The sequence below is a fragment of the Ptychodera flava genome, assembly GCF_041260155.1.
Source record: "Ptychodera flava strain L36383 chromosome 3 unlocalized genomic scaffold, AS_Pfla_20210202 Scaffold_26__1_contigs__length_13983176_pilon, whole genome shotgun sequence".
Classification (NCBI taxonomy): Eukaryota; Metazoa; Hemichordata; class Enteropneusta; family Ptychoderidae; genus Ptychodera; species Ptychodera flava.
Window position 1 is genome coordinate 4,462,653 of NW_027248280.1, and position 19,775 is coordinate 4,482,427.

The 19,775-nt window shown below is 38.1% G+C and overlaps 1 protein-coding gene across 4 annotated transcripts in view; it reads right to left on the reverse strand.

Moving 5' to 3' along the window:
• Positions 1-7,443: 7,443 nt before the first annotated feature.
• Positions 7,444-19,775, reverse strand: part of LOC139125691 (pleckstrin homology-like domain family B member 1) — an 81,850-nt gene continuing 69,518 nt past the window's right edge. For 3 of the 4 annotated variants that reach the window (XM_070691793.1, XM_070691790.1, XM_070691791.1), the window contains 5 exons: positions 19,262-19,372; positions 18,181-18,282; positions 17,366-17,592; positions 13,591-13,641; positions 7,506-7,600 (listed from right to left, as the gene is read on the reverse strand). In XM_070691793.1, the coding sequence (XP_070547894.1) occupies positions 13,632-13,641; positions 17,366-17,592; positions 18,181-18,282; positions 19,262-19,372 (450 nt within the window). In that variant the 3' untranslated portion in view covers positions 7,506-7,600; positions 13,591-13,631. Of the gene's footprint in view, positions 7,601-13,590; positions 13,642-17,365; positions 17,593-18,180; positions 18,283-19,261; positions 19,373-19,775 lie in introns of all 4 variants that reach the window. The other variant, XM_070691792.1, reaches the window with a different exon arrangement.

Here is a 19,775-nt window from a genome sequence, read left to right on the forward strand (position 1 = left end):
AGGAATATACCAGTATTCAAGTCCCATCTTGTTGACTATTTATGGTCAGGCCCAAGTTCCTTGGTGTAGGGAGGGGCTCCTCAGTGTTGTCTTGTTGCATTGTCTTCTGTGTCCTCGTTAAATACTTTCCTTTTCACTATATCACATTGTACTGAATATGACTTGGACCTTTGGTTAGAGAGCATATACTCTTGTATCACAAAACGGTCAATTATTTGAAATTTTGATTCCAGTGAAGGGAAGTTTTGTATCACATGGAAACTGTCTGGTATCAACTTGCTTCAATATCAAAAATATTTGCACCAAAAACCGTGACCTGGCCATATCTTAAACTCTAGATGCTCTTGCATGTACTTTTTAAAATATTTGAATAGGACTTCATTCTTTCTACCATTAATGCTGCTCTCAAACACAAAACAGAAGAAAGAATACATTGCACACAATCAAATTGATCCAAAACACTTTCACTAATGCTCTGCTGAGATTCAGGTAGCTGGACACAGTGCTGTTTGCACACATGCCTCTACACTCTGACAAAACCTGAAATACGGACTCCTGTACCGTATAGTCTACCAGCCATGTGTCCACAGTCACTGGTAATTGATATCCAATACTCCAATCAGACTGATTAGCATTGGCATCAGTGATCTGCCAGATATGATAACTTGAACTAATAAGGTCTGACATTTGCTTAGAGAATGTCATGTTATTGCCAAAGGTGAGGAATTTCCAATGAGATACAAAGTTATGCTTTCTGACGGGGAAAATTTCACCAGTTCATTATATGTTTATTTGAAAAGTAGAGAAGTTGGAAAACTGCCCACATCTTTTTGACTAGCTTTGGCTTCATCAGTCTGGTTGGCCATACAGAAACAACATGTTCTACTGAAGTCTGGAAATAAACGTGGTGCAAGTAAATACTTCGTAGAATTTGAATTCCAGAACTCTATGACAATTAAGGTAGATAGCGCCTCAGAGACCGATGTTCGGACTCACAAACTTTTACAATTCTTTTCTGATATACCACTTGTGGGGGTTCATTCTAAGGCCCTTGGTGTAAAAACTTTTCACCGGCTTAGGTTTTTTTTGAAAATTGAAAAATTATTTTTTTTCTCCATAGAGTTAACATGGGGGTATCAGCCAGTTTTTATTACAGATATCAGTAAATCTTGGGTAATTTGTTTCACAAGTGCCAAAATTTGCATGGTGACCCCCAGTGTATATTTATGATTTGAAAGAGAATAGTTGAAAGATTCCTTAAGGAAAATTTGAGCAAAAGTTTAAGTCTTTCATTTTCAAAGCACACACTACCTTAATATGGTTCCTTCGTACGCAAATGCAATCACACAGAACAATAACACACAAGACACAAGGAAAACCATAGAAAGTTTTGTATTTCAGAAAAAATATACGGCCCAATTACAAAATCAGTATCAAATATTAGTCAAAGAAAATCCATTGCAATAATTTTTTTTCCCCAAACAATTAAAACCTTTTTTCTTTTTGTAACCTTTCTAAAAAATATTGAGTTTCTGTGTATACATAAAATGTACAATGCTTCTAACTTTGGCAGTATTACTGTAACAGAGCGTACAACTGAAACGCTACGAGTGAATATGCGGGTTTTACAGAAATAATTAATTTACTTATATGTACAGGTAAAATGCTACTATATAAATTGTCCCGAAAACCAAAACCCTTAAATTTCACAAATGAAGGAGCACCAGTCAAATGTTTTTTCATATATGCACATCCTTAATACAGTGTTTGTTGAGTTCAGAGTGGTAACATACAGTTCAAGAGATTCAATGTCCTGTGAGTAAATCAAACCAGCAGTGAGTTACACACCATGGAAGGATAAAGACAGGATGAGACTGTTTTTACTCACTGCTTGGCAAAGTTTGTTTATTATATCATCCTGCACTGATGCAGTTTTAACTTTTCACTGTCAGGTTTTCACCATTCTTTGTATTATTGGATGTTTGAAAGGGGGTTTATTGATTGTAGGACAACACTGTGATTTGGGAGTGAGCATTTGTAGGCATTCAGCTTGGACACTGATTTCGTACTGGATGTCTTTAACATGCCAAGGATGACGTAGACAATCAGCATTCAAATTGCAAACTATTTGATTCAGAATTGATTTACCTTCTGAATCAATGGCTTACTTCAGTTTATGCGGTACCATATCATGGACAGTAGTTTAGGACACCAAGTTAAAGAAGCTGATCCATGTATAAACCCAGATTTTAAAATATGCATTTCATTCCCTAACCTTTCCATTAGTGTTCTGGGTCCAACAACATATTTTATGACGGACACATTACAGTCTGTGGAATTCAAGTATATCCAGCCACAGTGCATGACAACATGCATCCATATTATTTCCTGATACAAAACGTTAATCACACATCTGCTGCTAGGTATTTTTGGCACACCTTTCCATTAGGAGATTTCTAGCACACACATAAATTTACACAGAAAGAAATTTCCAAAGAATACGAGCAAAACCAACAATTCGAAAGAGCGCCCTCTGGGGGTTCCGGATATAAGAGAAATGAAGATATCTTATTAAGCAAATTGTTGCTCTACAGCGTGTCTAATTTTGAGTACCACCAGATGGCGGTATGGTCTTAAAGTGGAATGACAAAACTGTATAGAAGATTCATAAGTAACATGATAGTGAAATGAATGGAGTTGGCACATACATGTAAACAGAACCTGTTCATTATTACATACAGGTCTGACCAAAGAATATCATGTTCCTATACATGGCAGAGCAGATCTTTTTCTTTCAAAATAAATTGATCAAATCAAATTTTGTAATAGGCCATTAATGGCAAATACTGTAGATGCAAACAGTGCAGAAATATGCTGATGTATTTTGCTGACAATTACCGACCAACTTGCAATGTAATGCTTTATGTTTCAAATGGAAAGAAAGTCTTGGACAAGAAAACAAAGTTCACTATTTTGGTATGAGAGCAACATATGACACGGGAAGAAATTTCAGTGTGTGGAAAACGGCAAAGTTGTAGGAAATAGGTCAGAAAAATATCATTCTTTAGTGAGTCATAAGTTTGGTACAACCCTATTGTTCTGTATGGTAAAGTTGGATGAGTACATTAGATAATAGGGGTGAACCCTACTGTTTGCAATGGTGTGAGTTATCTCCACGAGTTTATTGAGTGTAAATGGTTCATGGAGTTTACATTATGAGTGAACTTCTAACAATTTGGAAAGCCATATAAATTTAGAATCTGACACATTTTTTCATTTGCTTTGTATGTGAGTTGTTAATAGCACATATATTGTTCAAGTTAAGAAAAATCATGAGACTACAAAATAACAAGCGATGGTTATCAAAATTGCAACGTTTCTTTAAATGTAAACTGTGTGAATGAAGTGTCGCTGTGAACAGAAATATCATTAAAATAAGATTTTTTTCACAACACAAAATTTTGGTCACATAAAATTTGCCCAAACTTGCTGTATAACATATTAAAACTATAACTTGCAACGAAAAATATACCAAATGAATCAATGAATATGAAGATCTATTTTGATTTGAAAGTCAATATTTTACATTAATGTACACTTGAATGAAAAGATTGAGCTATAAAAGTTTCCACTTTTTTGGCGTGATATAAACCTGACCATCTGGCATACCTATTGGCTTTGATACTTTTTGGATTTTGTTCTTGTTAACAAATACAATACATTTCTATACATCATTGACACCTGATTTGAAAAAAAAATACAAGGCACTTTCTCATTGGCTGTTTCCAGAGTTCGTTTGATATGCTGGCAAATCAGCTGCATCCTTACAGAAACTGGTAAAGGTTGAGTTGCTGTGTGCTTTCAAGTCACCTGGCATCTGTAACTCTTAGCAAGCACACTGTCACACATGCCAGAAATTAACAACAGCTAACGTTAACAGATTTCAATAATGCAAAGATATATTGAAATGTACTACCATCTACACCATATAAAATTTGTAAATACTTCTTTCTGGCTACATGGAAAGAAAAAAAGCAACATATTAGACTGAATTGTAGCTTCATTGGTTTCTCATTCTGTAAGTTCAGTGACAGTTGTGAAATCATCATGGTTTTATGGGAGATGCAACCTCTACTTCACGTAAATTATTTGAGTGAAATTTTTATAAAGACTCATTTCTGCAGCCTCCGACAATTGTGGTTCTATTCAGATAAGAACAAATGAGTAAAAAAAAGCTGTACTGCGTCAGGGTCACTCTACAGTAACCGTGACTGCATGTATGGTTTCACCTGAAGCACACAGGGCCCTATCATCCACAGGGTAGAAATCTGCTTGTCCTAGGGTGACTTTTACAATGAACAAATAGAAACAGACTCCTTAGGATGATGCTTGACTGTAATACGGCTCACCGTGTACCCTGTCCTCTGCAGTCTTGGTGACGTATAGGATTTTCATATACTTGCAAACCTGCATGTATACTTTGTATTTCAGGTAGATACAGTCTTTGTTGTAGGGATGGAGTTTGTAAACATTAGACCTGTTCACCCCAATTCCCTGTATAGAGGTCCACACTTACTATTGATAACAATGGGTTTGGACCAAACCATGGTGGTGAAAGGGTTAATGGAAAGCTCCAGTAATTTTACCAGATGAGAGTTGCCCTGGGAATATCAACACTGCAATACCAATGGACTGCAGTGATACTGAGAACTGGCCACAGCTCTCCTGCAAAGTTGTCTGCAATAGGTTGATTCTTTGTTACATTGTCAGACCAATCTGTGAATTTCTTTCACGGGTCCACGAATCCTTCACCCAATGTAAGACATCTTCCAACAAGCGAATGTGCCTCAGCCTAAAATGTTGCAAGGTTTCAAAAACCATTCACCTATTCCCCAGCGCTGATGGAGAGCTGTGTTAACAATGCAGCATATCAGGGGGAACACACCGTAGCTTATAATTGAAATTGGTACACAGAGACTGGTAATATGTACTCCATATTACCCAACCATGTAAGATGAGTCACGTAGTGAAGTCAGATAAGAACAAGGTGATGGATTTCATTTGAAAAAATCAAAACTTGCTGAGTACGCCATCTTTCCTAGAACTGCTGGTATCCTTCAGCGCCCGTCACGATCACGTCCATCCATATACGCATGGCCTCGGCTGAGGGCGCCACTATGAAATACGTCCGCTCAAAGGTTTTCACACAGAATGTCAACTCGAGGGTTCGGGCTCTTGTGTGGCCGTAAATGATCGAAGTAAACTTCTTGAATCGCCTGGAAATACATTCCGCCGCGGGGTTTGTGTTCGTTCTTCTCGTTAGAGTAGTACAGAAATGAGCGTTTCTGCCGATCGAATATAAACCAGCGTTTTTTCCACGTCTTTATGCGGCCACCCATTTTGATCATGTAGCCCCGACAGGTTGTTTTAGTCAGTGTGATGTCTTTGCAGGTTTCAATGTTGTGTCCGGCAGACTCGACATGCTGACGAAGGTTGAAATCTGCACTTTTGTTGGTAGATACCTTGTCAGTGGACGAGACTGAAACCAAATAACATATATAAAGTCAGACATGATCATACTGGTAAATGGTTGATGTACTTCAGTGACATATTCAGACTTTCAAATTATTCAAAAGCTGTATGTGTGTGGACTAATTTGAAGCTTATGGAGTAAATTAAGTTTCACTATCTTGTTCTCATGAAAATCACAAATTTTAATTTTTTTTCTGGAATTAACATAAGGATGGCATCATTTGAATTCCAAACATCAGTAAATTTTTTTTCTCCAGTGCCAAAATTTACATGGTGACCCATGATTTTCATTCTTGATTTAGAAAGAGAATGTATCAAAGCTTCCATAGGGGAAAATTTGATCATATGGAAATTTCTGAGCAACTTGTGCTCTTAAAGAAATGTTTTTTTACCTGTTGTTTAGCCTTCTGCCGTTCTCTTTCTCTAAGCCGCACTTCCTCTTCAATGATCTGTTCCCGTTTTGTCGTCTCCATCATCAGTTTCTTCTCCAGCTCTTCCCGTTTCCGCTTCTCCTCTTCCAGCTGCTTCAATTCCAACGTTTTCTGCTTCTCCTGGTAAAGTGACAGCGTTACAAAAGTGACATCATTTTACACTGACAAGACGGAAAGAACATAGTGCTAGGGAGTCTAGTCTGGTTCTTTCATGAAGCCATTGGAGGGCTCTCTAAGATAACTAATTTTTTTTATAACAGAAATTAGGCAATGGCTTGCATGTGAATCCTGCCTGTGACCAGTGTTCATGAAAATCAGGCTATGGCAAAAATCAGAGACGCAATTCAACTCCCAAAGCTAGATATGAGTATCATGGGATGATACGCTGGTGAAACACAAGTTTCTTAATCACATCATAAATAGTTGCCATCTCTGTTAGCTGTAAAGTGTTCCTCTATGACATTAAGACTATTCCCCACATAGAGTATGTCTCAGAAAAGTCAACATAACTCTTCCTTCAAAAGCTAATTAGCAACACAGCCTGGACAAGCCACGAGAGGCAGGAATTCAATTTTATTAAATGTGAATGGGTGTAAAAATAGTACAAAAAATTTCCCAAATCAGGACCTGCTGCTGTTTCAGGTGTAAATTCCAAAATTCCTTTAGGTAACAGGCATATATCCAAATCAGTACACATGTAAAATCTCTACATGCATATGATCAAACAATTGATCACTGTGGTTCCCAGTTACTACACATGGAGGAACCTTAGAAACTTTTAGAAACTTTCTCTCACCTGTTGCTCCAGAATCGATAATTTTTCAGCCTGTGCAGCTTGGAGCAATCTCTCCATCTCCTCAAGTCTTTGTCTCTCCATTTCATCCCTGTAGGAACTAAAATCAATGAAACGGAAGGATGAAGTGCTGTGTGAAGTCTTCAGTATTTGTATATATTTATGGGTATGTCTTCTGACATAGATGCCTGTACAAGTACCTATACAAAATGTGAGTACTTTCATGTCAACCAGTATATTCATCTTGCTACTAGTGACCCATTTCACCACCAGACTTTGGTAAATTCCTGTTGTTTGAATCGTTTGGGTGAAACCATACACATGGAAATGGGGTGAAAGGGTTAAGCAACAAATGACTGTTCAGTAAATAAAATCATAAGACAATAAGTTTGCATATCCTGTGCAGTGCCCAATTGCTAGTTCTGGATTAATGCTCACCCAAGTGACAGTGGATTATTCCCTTTTGAAAAGGGGGACAAACCAGATCATGCATTATGGGGATGAATGGTGTGATACGCTTACCTTTCTTTGGTAAGTGGGCTCAGAGAATGCTTTGGACTTGGTGGCACAACTGATAGATCTATATCGTTTGGCACTCTGGTGAGGTTTGGACTTCCTGGGAACTGCCTGGCTGGGGACTCAAGAGCGCCCTCTATACTCTCAAAGCTGGAAACACTTCCCGCGTCGCTGTAGCTCAGACCGCTGTTGTTGGCTTTGTTGTTGGACAGGTTGTTTGGCAGGGTGGCGCTGCGCTTCTTCTCTTCCCACTCTGCCTTCACCTCGTCAGCCGCCTTCTGTTTCAGCTCCTGCAGTCTGCGTTTCTGTTCCTCTATCACCATGTCACCTGGTGAGAAAACAGATTTACAAAATCTTGGTGATAAGATGAGAAACTATCGGTAGAAAATCCGAAGCCCGCAAATAGATGCATCAGCTAGTACCAAGGCAAGCTGAAATTTGAAAAAGCATAGATTCCATCACCTATACTTTCAGACATGACCCAAAAAACATCAACATCTCACAAAAGAGATCCCACAACACACCAATGCCTGATAAAGATATTCAACATTTCTAAATGGCTACACGACAGGTAGCAAACAAATATCACAGTCATTAATAACACAGAAATCATGTCGAAATTTGAAGATCATTAAAAAATTGAGAAAACACAGAATAATTTAGGGATGAAAGAAAGACAGGCTCACACACTAATAGCAATTACCAAAAAGATCACTACAAATGTATTAAACTTCAACTTAGGAAACAATCTTTGTTTCTGCAAGATCTCATAAAATACCACTCTGAATATGTGGATTAAGAAAATTTTGACCTTCACAAAACACCTGTAAATGAATTTAAAGGCACTTTGTGGCCATTCCAAGCTAAAGTAATTACGGACAACTTTTGAAAAAGGATCATTATTTCAGGTCAAACTTGAAAGAAAAACTCTATCTGGTGTCATGCTGCACACATTCAAACAGAAAATCAAAAAAGGGTAGTCACAACAAAGGAATCAATATCTTATTGCTTTGCCGAGGAACCTGGAAGAAAGGGCTGTTGTCAGTGACTGCTAGCTAGAGAAAATTTGAGTCAAAGAATGTCATTAATGCATGCAAATTGCAAAGATTAATAGAATTACTACTGTAATATTTAAAATTGAAGAATGGCCTTTACGCAGTGCATGATTGCATTCATATACAAACGCTTAAGGTAGCGACTCAGTTTCATTGTCACTTATTTTCAATCCTCATTTTCACAAAGAAGACGTGGTCACACACCCGACACGTGGTACTTTTTTATCTGCTCGGTCACCGAAGAGTTCAGAAAATTTGTTAGTTTTTTCAAAAACAGTGCGCATACTGCTGTTTTACTCAAAACACGTGTTTTTTAGTTTTTTTACTCAAAAAAGTGTAAGTACAAATCTCCAATCGGCCTTGGTGATCTGTTTACGGCAATCGACGGCTGGGTATACTGGGCAAAAAACCGTGTCCCGGATTTTGAAATTCGCTTTTGTTTTCGCACAATGCACCTTCAAAGTGTCAACTTGACGTTTTTTGCATAAATTATCGGCCTTTGTTCACGTTTGTCAGGATATCTTCACTTCCAGGCCCTTTATCGGAAATCTGAGACACGGTCTTTCAGATATATTCATTCACTGTCCACAGGTGAAAAATCAGGCTAGTCTGTCCAGGCGCCGCCGACTTATACTTATTTGAATAATGTACGCACTGCCAAAAACGGAACTGAGAAAATCGACGATTTGTGTAAACGACCTATGCGTCACACATTGTGACCAAGAAGTCCGACTCGCGCACTATTTTCTGCGAATTTTCTTATACCAGGAATAAGTTGAAGTATTTAGAGTCAGTTTTGGGAATTTTGAATATGTTTAGGATTGCAGATCGTGTGAAAATAGAAAGAAATTATACACTGAACTGGCAAATGCTTACTGCCAGCAGTGGGTGGTATTTACACAACTAACACAGAGGGGTACTTGGCGATTTAATCCATTTTTGGAACGTTTAACTAGCATATTAACTGTATACTGTTAACTCAACGGTTACAATCTGGTTACCAGTGTTCACAGTCACACAGTCCCTCTGTGACAGTCAAGACGAAGACGTCGAAACTTGTGTAAAAAAGTCTATCAGATCGAGACCTGTGTGCTGTCGTCGCGCGATCGCGTCGGGCATTCACTTGTTCTTGACTCAAGTTGTCTACTTCCTGTCTCGCGATCGGCAATTTATGCATGTTTTTTGTGAAAAGTGATTGTCAAGTTCATGTTAGCGCCGACACTGTGCGAACGGGACGTCAGTTGCTAGTTTTCCTACCTCAAGATGAGACGAACACATGTAACTCTTGACAACATAAAATGTCTGTCGTATTTTCTTAGCTTTTAAAATGTCTGTCGTATTTTCTTAGCTTTTGCACCGCACTGCAAACTTGTCGCCCTTCGGTACGACGGGAGAGATTGACTCGTGTTATTTTTACAAACTTTATTTATATGTGTTCTTGTACCGATTTTATCAAACTAATAATAATCACGCTGTAGCGTAAAACAGTGCAGGCTGTCATCGACAGCGTGTTCCGAGAGACAGAGTATCGGACTAGTCTACAGTGGAGTCCCTCGACTTGCGCAATACCAGAGCACACATAATTATTTCGGAGATTTTTACTTTTAGTCAAACTTTCGATGACTGACCTCATATAGCAAAAATTGCTAGTTTCAGCACTTATAGAAGTTGAGCCGGGTTTGTTTTACGTTCAGTGTTGAGGTCCAGCTAGTAGCTGTGGATCTCGAGTCTGCGGGTAATTGATAAGTTTAGACAACACGCACACAATAATCATTTGTGAACCCTCGCAATTCACGTTTGACGTAATTTAATTTCTGAGTTATATTTAAAGAAAGAAAAGGCATGAAATAAAAAAATATATTTGCATTTCGTTTCGAAAAATTAGCAGATCGGTGAACTTGCTCTTGTGAATCTACATTATGTGTGTATGAACTCCTGCACTGGCTTGGGAAACTCCTTGACATAAATGTCACTTGTTGTCGGGTACGGTGTTGTTCAAGGTTTCTCAGCAGACACGAAAAGACTGCACGATAGAAAACTCGAGTTTAAAAATATAAAAGAACACGATACTAACACCAAGCATGTACAGCAAGAGTGATAAAATTATCGCAACTAACAGAAGTTTCATCTCGCTCAGGCTAATTTTTTGACTCGGGTATGCAATCAGCATAGCCTAATATGTTCGAAAAGCAGCGTGTCAAATACTTTCATAGTTGTCTCCGTTATCGTCTGCGTCCTCGGCCAAATCTGACTCTTCACTGCATTCTTGATCGTTATTGCAGGGAGTATGAGCCAAAGTCGGACTGTTTTAGATTTGAATCGACCTTTGCGCACGTTGCCGTCTTTTTCAGGTCCGCTTTTGTGGACCTCGCTTGCTTTTTCGACGGTACGGAGCGCGAGCACCGGCTTTGGTCTGCTCGACGTGTTTGCCGTACCAATACATGCGGAGTTCAAAACGCTGAGCATAACGTTGAAGCTAGCGCATGCGCACTATACCGCAAAGCCTATACATAACTCTGCGTGTTTATCAAAGATATCGTGGTCGGTAATCCGCGACCGTTAAGACAAAAGGGAAATAATGGCACGCGGTGTAGCTGATAGTTTGTCATTTTAATAATATTTCAGGAATTTCCCGGTACGATGTGACCCAACTCCTTTACCCAAAAGAAAGACCACGTATCAGTGGTTCGAAATTTGAAATAAAAAAAAAATCCTAAAATTGACCTTTGAACCTGAGTCGCATCGTTAAATCTTTTAAATAGTTGAGCATGCAACCATTGAACTGCTAGGAAAATAAGCTTTTGTTAGCACAGAAGAAATGATGGTATGATATAAATATTCATTATAGTACTGATATCAAACACACATACGCTTACATGTATATGCATTTTCATATTTATTCCTGAAGAAAACAGAACAGTAGATGGTTTAAAGAGATACTGACACATGCTGAAAGTACCGGTAGAGCAGTAGTGGTATAAATAATGCAACTTTAAATCAATCAATGCTCTGTGACAGCCCACATGAAAAGATCCTTGTGATTGGTCATTGCGCTGTCATGTGACCTGCTTAACAAACATGCACTTGTCCATGCATATACCGTATAATCTCTGGTACTGGTACACCTGAAGAAAACTTGACCACATTTTTCTCATGATGGAAACGAGAGCTTGTCTGAGGGTCCCTTTCATGGTTAACGAATACAAATATCCCCCTAAGATGATGTTGAATTGTAGTGAAGTTTTGTACGGGCCCAAGTATTCTTCAGTCAGTTATTATGTGTAACTTTTATCTTGCCTGACTATACAACAGCGGCACTCGCAGTTGTAGGATGGTGCATTTTATATGCAATGAGAGAAATTACTTGACTTAAAAGATGGTTATGAACATTTTTGTCATGCACTGTTTTAATAATGGTATGAACTAAATGAAAAATAATGCAAAACTGCTAAACACATCGTGAACAGACGTGAAGTTTGCATCTTTAATACACTGCTAAAACATGCACTTTCAGACTGTGAATAAACATCGATTGAGGTACGAAAGATGACTCCCACAGCTGTCATTGGCTAATTTTATCTCTGTTTTTTGATCTACCTGTAGTTTACGTTCTAAAATTCTTTCAAATACTGTCCATAGCCAGAAAGACATCCCTGATGGCCAACTAAGCTCCAACAGCTTAGGACAGTGAAGCTTGGAAATTAGATACGGCAATAAACAGAACAAAACCATTTTTTTCAACTGAGCAGCTGCTCTCAGTTTCTCAATATGGACAGCACAAAAAAAAAAACTGAAGAAGTTCAAGTTCCATTCTCCTGGTAGAAAGAGAAGTGTTATTTTAGTAACACACCTTGCACATTACCCACCCTGCTACAACTACTGTACAGTGTGAATTCATGCAATGGTCATGTGATTCTTTGAGTGTCTACAGTACCTAGTCTGGATGCCTGACCTCTGTGTACAGGTCAGTCACCCAGTTGGCTGTGACAATGGACAAGATGTTTGTGTTTTGCTATGTGTAGCACCTTAACAGAACTGATTTCTGCTGATTTTGGGCTGACTTACAGCGATTTGGAAGCTGCTATCCGATTGGTTGGCAGAATCTTACTGTTATGATTGAATAATAAAAATACCGGTATACTCCTTAAGTTGCTGTGAATAGTGACAATCGACCAATCAGATATAACCTTGCAAACACACTGCAAGTTAGCCGCTGATTTTCTCCATTATTCATCATCAAATCATTCCACAATGAACCCTTCCAGCGGCAAAATTTGAGCAAACCAAGTTGAATTTCAATGGCAATGAATCAGGGGTATACAAAATCATAGGAGGATACATTATAAATGTATCATACTTTTGCGTTGGCAGTTCAGTAGTAATTTGACACAAACCCACTGAAGTGTTTTTGAATAGTTATATTTGTTCTGTCTCTATGATCTTGCTTATTGCAAATTATACCATAAAGTAAATACCATTTTTTGTGTCATTTGCATACACTTCTTGTTTCATTTGCATGTCCCTCCCCATTCAAAAAGTGTAAAAGTCCTTTGCCATGGAAAACAATTGGGTTACACCAAACTCTGGTTCAAGAAGGGTTGTAAGCTAACAAATCCATTAGTATGAGGTCAAGAAGAAGCATTTATTTTCATCAACACCAAATCAGACTACCATTGAACTACTAGGGTATTCAGTGAGTTATGGCACTGTGCCTCGAAACTTTTGTTGGAGGATTACCAAATTTAGGCACGACTGAAGAAACCTGGGCCCACACTGGACCATCGTACAAATTGACATAATCCTAAGGGGTCCAGTTGCTTCATAAAACTGTGGGAGGCCCCTTAGGTAACTCCTCATGTCTTCATAATAAAGACTGGGTCCAGTTTCTTCAGGGGCACTCAAACTAGATTGTATGTAGCGCAGCCTCACTAACCAATACATTGGGATGACCACATACCAAATGAATTTGCTCACAGGTGATTTGTGTCGCTAACATAGCAAAGCACTGCTAATGGCTACAATACTGTGTAAAAATACTACTACTTTTCAGCTTAAAGTGGATTATAGACTGCACACACACACACACGCACATGTAAACACACGCATACTCAACTATTCTATTGTCATTTTTTAATATAGTAGAAAGAAGCTTGATGCTGGGCAGTTGGCAGAAGTCAGCCGTGCACTTGATTTGGCGAGAGTGTATGCTAAGAGGAGATGCCGAGGTGCTGGGGTTGTTTTGTTGGTAAATTGTTGGACTTACATCTTGCTAACCGTAACTCCAAATCTATGGTAGTGTCTGTGTTACAATGCCCTGTAATATGAAATAAATTTCACCAAAGAAAAGAGATACTAGTATCAAAGATCGTTTACGTTGTTGGCATAGACCTATATTACAATAGCTATAGTCTTGTGTCAAGTGTTAATAATTGTATGTTCAACATTATCGGTAACGTAAAATTTTTATTCCATATTGGATTTTTTTAGTGATGACAATATGCAGAGTACGTCCATAGCAAAAGATTGCCATGGCCAACGCCAAAATCAAATGTTAACACAAGCCAAATAAATGGGTCAGTATCTTTACATTAGGAATTGTAGATAATTAAAACGTGCACATTGTGGATAATGAGTACATCCCTACATTGATCAGACAGACAGCATCCACCGCGCTGTGTTTCATGACCCTCACAGGATCTTTACATCCTGGTACTTTCATTACCAAGGCCCTACACGTTATGTGTAACTGTGATACAGTCACATTATTTCGGTTTCTCCTGAATTGTTGCTGTCACTGATTATCAATTTTATATTAGCATTTTTGTCTCGTCTAAAATGTTGCATTGTGGATAACGAACTTTCCACAACAGACCAGGGTATAAAGGTCATGAAAAGGTCATGAAAAGGTCACATTCTTTCAATCACTATGAATAGCAGCAGGTCAACTTTGAAGCCACTGTTCAGGTCTGGATCCTTTTATTGAGGTTCCACCGAATACCTAATACAAACACTAAATACAAATGACCTACTACTAAAGCTGCCATACCATATTCATGATGGACAAAACACACATACATATTACAGTAAGTAACGGCACTGTTTTACGAGTGTTATAGCCACAAACTGATGACGTCAAATCACCATATACAATACACAGTGCCATAATGACAAAGCGTCTATGTTTTGTGTACATCGATTTGACATCAACAGTTTGTGGCTATACCACTTGTGAAATGGTGCCTAAGTCAGAATGAGCAGGAGGAAGAGCAAATCTACTGTTGGTGGTGATCTAAGGAGAACTGATTAGATATTTAAGACATAATTTTTTGCTCCTCAATGCTAGCTTAGTTGTCCTGTACACACTTTTGTAATCTCAGTCCATTAAAATAAATTGGTCAGCTGGACCATATATGACACTGCAAATGCAAATTCATCAACTGGGATTAAACCTGATCTGTTCTCCTGGACCAAGGACCATTAGATTTGCTCTCAACCCTTTTCAGTCTATTCACAATCCATTCATTGATTTGAATTCTTTCATTGATACAATCTCACTCATTGAAACAAGTTTCTTCACCCAGGGTTCGAAATACCCGGTGGTCATGCGTCAAAAGACCACCGATTATCTAATTTGGACCACCAGATTCTATTTTTGGTGGTCAATCTTGACCACCAAGTTTTTGGAGCAGTGTTTCATCTAGGCTGCGCGATTGCGCGATTCCCCCATTTTGGTATGGTGTGCTGCGCGCCGCCAAGTGTACGTAGAAGGGGCGACCCATCGCGCACTGCACTGAGCTGGCTGGAATGGCATATCCAAATATCATGGGTGTCACACTTCGATGCTTTTGACCCATTATCGGCACCTGTTAATACTTTGGCAACAGGCATTGTATAGTGTAGCAAGAACATTTACATGAAAGGAACTAATTTTAGTTCGATTTTGATACTTTTTGTACTTTCCGTAGCTGATTTTGCATATGAAAGCATGTCAGCCCATTGAGAGTTACGTTCACAAAAGTTCATTGCCCTTGTCTCATTATCTCTGTACGATCGAGAACAGGAGACAAACTGAAGTTTTTGTGCATAGTATGAATGTCCGTAACACTATGAAAATAATTCTGGTAGCAAAAATTGACTCGGAAATTTGACTCTACTGTTACAGAAACGTTTTCAGTTCAGTGAATGGCATTGGCACTGTGACGTGACGGGATTGCATGCAATGAGAGTCACAAGCAAGCTGTAGTGTCGATGGGCCCGGTTTTGAATTCAGTGAACAAACATTGACTTATTTTTCGGGCAAATAAACCCTAAAGTTAACTGTTGATGACAACCAACATTTCTGTTTGTTATTTTCCCACTGTAAAATGACTGACAAAAAGCAATTGGAGCGAATCTGACATTGAGAAACTCCACATTCAAAACACGGCAGACAGAGACCTCCTAAGTTGTTCGTTTTAACTTTACTGAGTCTCGCGCACAAGACTACAAGACCGGCTAGGTCACTAGAAAAATACAGCTAACAGGTTTGTATAGGGCAATCTTGATCCAAACTCTACTGTGGTTAGGGATGATACAAGCACAGTAAAAACGTGACAAACAAACATATATTATTTTTTCAGAAGATAGGAAAGCATTCCTTTATAACTACTAAAGATTTTTCTTGCTTTGTGTAAGTACACACAGTTCAGTTAAAAATGAAAAAAATCCCTTGAAGGTTCATGTACAGTGGAATGGCTAGCTGTTAACAAACATACAGAATATTGTAGCATACAAATTACGCTACGTTTTCCAGGAATATTAATGCTTACGAATATTAATGAGCCATCCGCCACTCTTCTAAGCTCTACATACATTCACAACAGAGATACTCAAATTTGTTGACTTTTGAAAACATCTTATATAGGATGGTGTTTGCAGCCAGCGCTGCTTGGATTGTGTAAGCAAGTGATTTATGGTTTGTAGTATGTGTATCACAAGTGACATCATTGCAACATTAAAAGTTACCTGTAAAGCCGTGGTTATATGTTTTAGTTAAATCCCCCCCAAAATTTTAAAATCCCCTCAAAAATTCCTGCAGAGGGGGACCAGTCCCCCCCTGGTGTAGCATCCTAGATGAAACACTGTTGGAGGTCACAATAGTGCACTGCAGAGCTGTAAATCTTACATGCCTCTCACAGTTTATTGCTAGGAGTATCTAGACACAATATATTGTCCTCAGAGATAGATATTTTAGCAATTATCTAGTACATGTCTTGTCTGTTCAATCACAGTCCCTCCACTGTGGTTCAATGTCAGTCCTTCAACCCCACTCCACTACTCAACTGAGTGTTCCTTTAAATAGACAATGTCTCTCTTTGTTTTACTGTTTACTGCTATGATTATTGTGATAAAATCTGCAAACGTTGAATAACATCTCCTAGCAAATTTCGTCTATAGTCATTAAAGTGACACATACAAAACTTCATAATAGTCCAAAAAAATGCAATAATTGTCATGTTATACAAGCAGTAATTGTCATTTCTTTATTACACAGTAATTCTGTCAAAACTTAAAATAATCTGTAACTCAAGTCCTTTGCATATAACCAGTCAGTCAGTCACTCATGCAGTAGTCAAGTTGATCTGTAAATGACTGAAAATTTTCCAGTGGATTTACTGGGCATCCACATACATGTAAACCAACTTAACATGTGTAGCAGCATGGTGAAATGATTCCAAAACAGCGTGTACAGCCCACTATTCACCCCCATGGACCCCAACCTCCACAGAATTACACTCTGGTATTACTAATTTTTTTGACCACCAATTTTGCAATTGACCACCAAAATTTGAATCTGGTGGTCAAACTTGACCACCAAACAAAAAAATTAATTTCGAACCCTGTCACTAATACAATCTCATTCATTGATGCAATCTCCTTCATTGACTCATGTACAAGCAGCACCACAGGAATCAGTTTGTGCTACATTGTCATCTAAAATGAGAGTTCATGATTGCGACAATGCCATGATACGGACACAATATCTTGTTCTGTCTTACCAGTTTGTTCCAGATGTATTTCCTATTTCTCTCAATATCACTCCATGTGGTGGACACCTTCCTTGGCAGGCTGGAATCATCAACCTTGTCTCGTTTGACGACACTGATACAGTGGAGGTTGTGGAGCTGAGGCTTCCCGACAGCTTTCTCCTGGCCAGATATTCATCGCTAAGTGACACGTCGGGATGAAGTTTGAGCCGTCTCTCTTCTATCTCTCGGATTTTCTCCTGTTGAGTTGATATTTCAAATGTGAGAAAAACAAAAAGAAATGCACACCAAAGCAAGGAAAATAGGGAAGAAATATCTCACTGAATGTAAATTTTTCTTGAGTTAAGTACAGGTCCTTCTACAGCATACAACAGTATTGGCTTGCATGGAAGGAAGAAATAAAACAGTTTTGTCTGGCATTCAAATTGGAGTTGCTCTTTTTTGGATTTTGTTTGTATAAATTAATATCAGAAAGGGTGTAACATTTGACTGGTTTATTGTACGAACTCCTGTTTCACATTTGACATAGAGTGCTAAACCCTGTCACAAAGTCACCTTTCAAGTCTTTCAACTCAAACCCCATTACCCCATGTGGAAGTCCGATTTTGCCATAGAAAACAGTGGGTTTGTGATGATTAAATTCTTCAGTGACACCAAGAAGCCAAAAATAGTGTAATATTGGGCAGTGAAGGCAAATTTCAGTGATGTCAAAAACACTGTGATTCCTTCACAAAGGCTGATTGTCAATAACTCAGTGTGCTGTCTACCTGATAAACTTTCAAAGAAACAATTCTTTGATAGTATTGATTTAAAATTCATTGACTGACCTTGTTAATGACTTCATCATTTTGTAATGCCAACTCCATTTCTTTGGCTTTGACGACTAGCACATCGTATTGATGCTCTATTGTCTCCAGTTCTGCCTTGGCCTGCAATGGTTCAAAAGCAAACACATCCAAATGAAACAAATCCCTAAATCTTACGTGTGTGTGTATACAGTTGTAAATGCCTATATCCTGGAGTTGAAAAAATGTCCACAATTTGAAGAATGGCAAATCTAAAGCTTTGAGGTAGAATGTGCCTCTGGGGCCAAGTTATTCAAACACTCAAATTTTAACAATATCTTTCTTGTCTACCACTTTTTTGAAACTTATTTTGAAACTTGTGGAGTAAATCAACTTTTCATTCACTTATTTTTCTGAAAATCGAAAAATTTTAATTTTGCCCTATAGAATTAACACAGCAATAGTGGCAATTTTGAATTTATTTAAAATATCAGTCAATATTAGGTTATTTTTTCTATGGCACTAAAAATTACATAGCAACGCCTGATTTTTATTCTTGATTTTCAAAGCAATATGGTTTGAAGTTTTAGTAGAGAAAAATTTAAGCAAAAACTTCAGGTCTTTGAGTTACGAGGCACACATTACCAGAACAAAACCAGTGATGGTACCAGAAGTCAAAGCATATACCTTGTAACCAGGTAGCTGGCTACATTGTTTTGTAAATGACTAAGAATCCATGACTATAAAACAAAGTTGCTTTGTCCTTCAGACTTTTCTGCGGCACAAGAAGGTATTGATGATTGATTTTGAGATACTGTCCGACACTCTACAGTGCAGTTCATACACTAATTGTTCAACTATGATAAATTCGCTGAGACTTGTTTCAAATATAGTGCTACCTATTATTGGCTGCGTACATTTTGAGATTCAATTTACAGCAGAAATTTCAGACATTTGTTACTTCCGGTTTGTTTATTTTTTGATGAAACTTGTTGTATATTTGTTTGATCTCTATGGATATGGAGACTGATTCAAATATACCACAAAAAATACAATAATGAAGAAATAAACACACAAACAAATAAACAAACAAACAAACAATACAATAACAGAGGCAGACTACCTTCATCAACTGTTCCTCAACAGTTTTTCTTCTGTTTTCAATCTCAACTTTCTTCTCCTTAGCCTCTACCATGACACTGCTCAGCTGCCCTTCCAAATCACACACATTTTCCTGCAGCAAACCATACATGAATATCAAAACAAGAATACTTTACAGCCTTTGTTCCTACCCTTTGACCTGTGAACAGTGGTTTCACCCTACTGTCTTCAACAATGGTGAGGTCTGACCCATGTACAGAGAAATGGGTATGTAAGGGTTTGAAATATAGGGTAGCAATGATGTAAATATTGAATTTAAAGGCTTTACAGCAAAAAGCACACAAGATCAGATTTTTTTTAAAGCTAGAAGTAATTTTGATTAATTCTAGCGATGAAAATTTTTTAAATATAATGAAGAAACCAGAATGAATACAAATAATAGCAATGTTTTAGCAACAAGCTGTTATCTTTGCATCAAATTTTATAAAAGATGGATCTAAATTTTGCATGACAGCCAATGTTGGAAATGGCAGAAA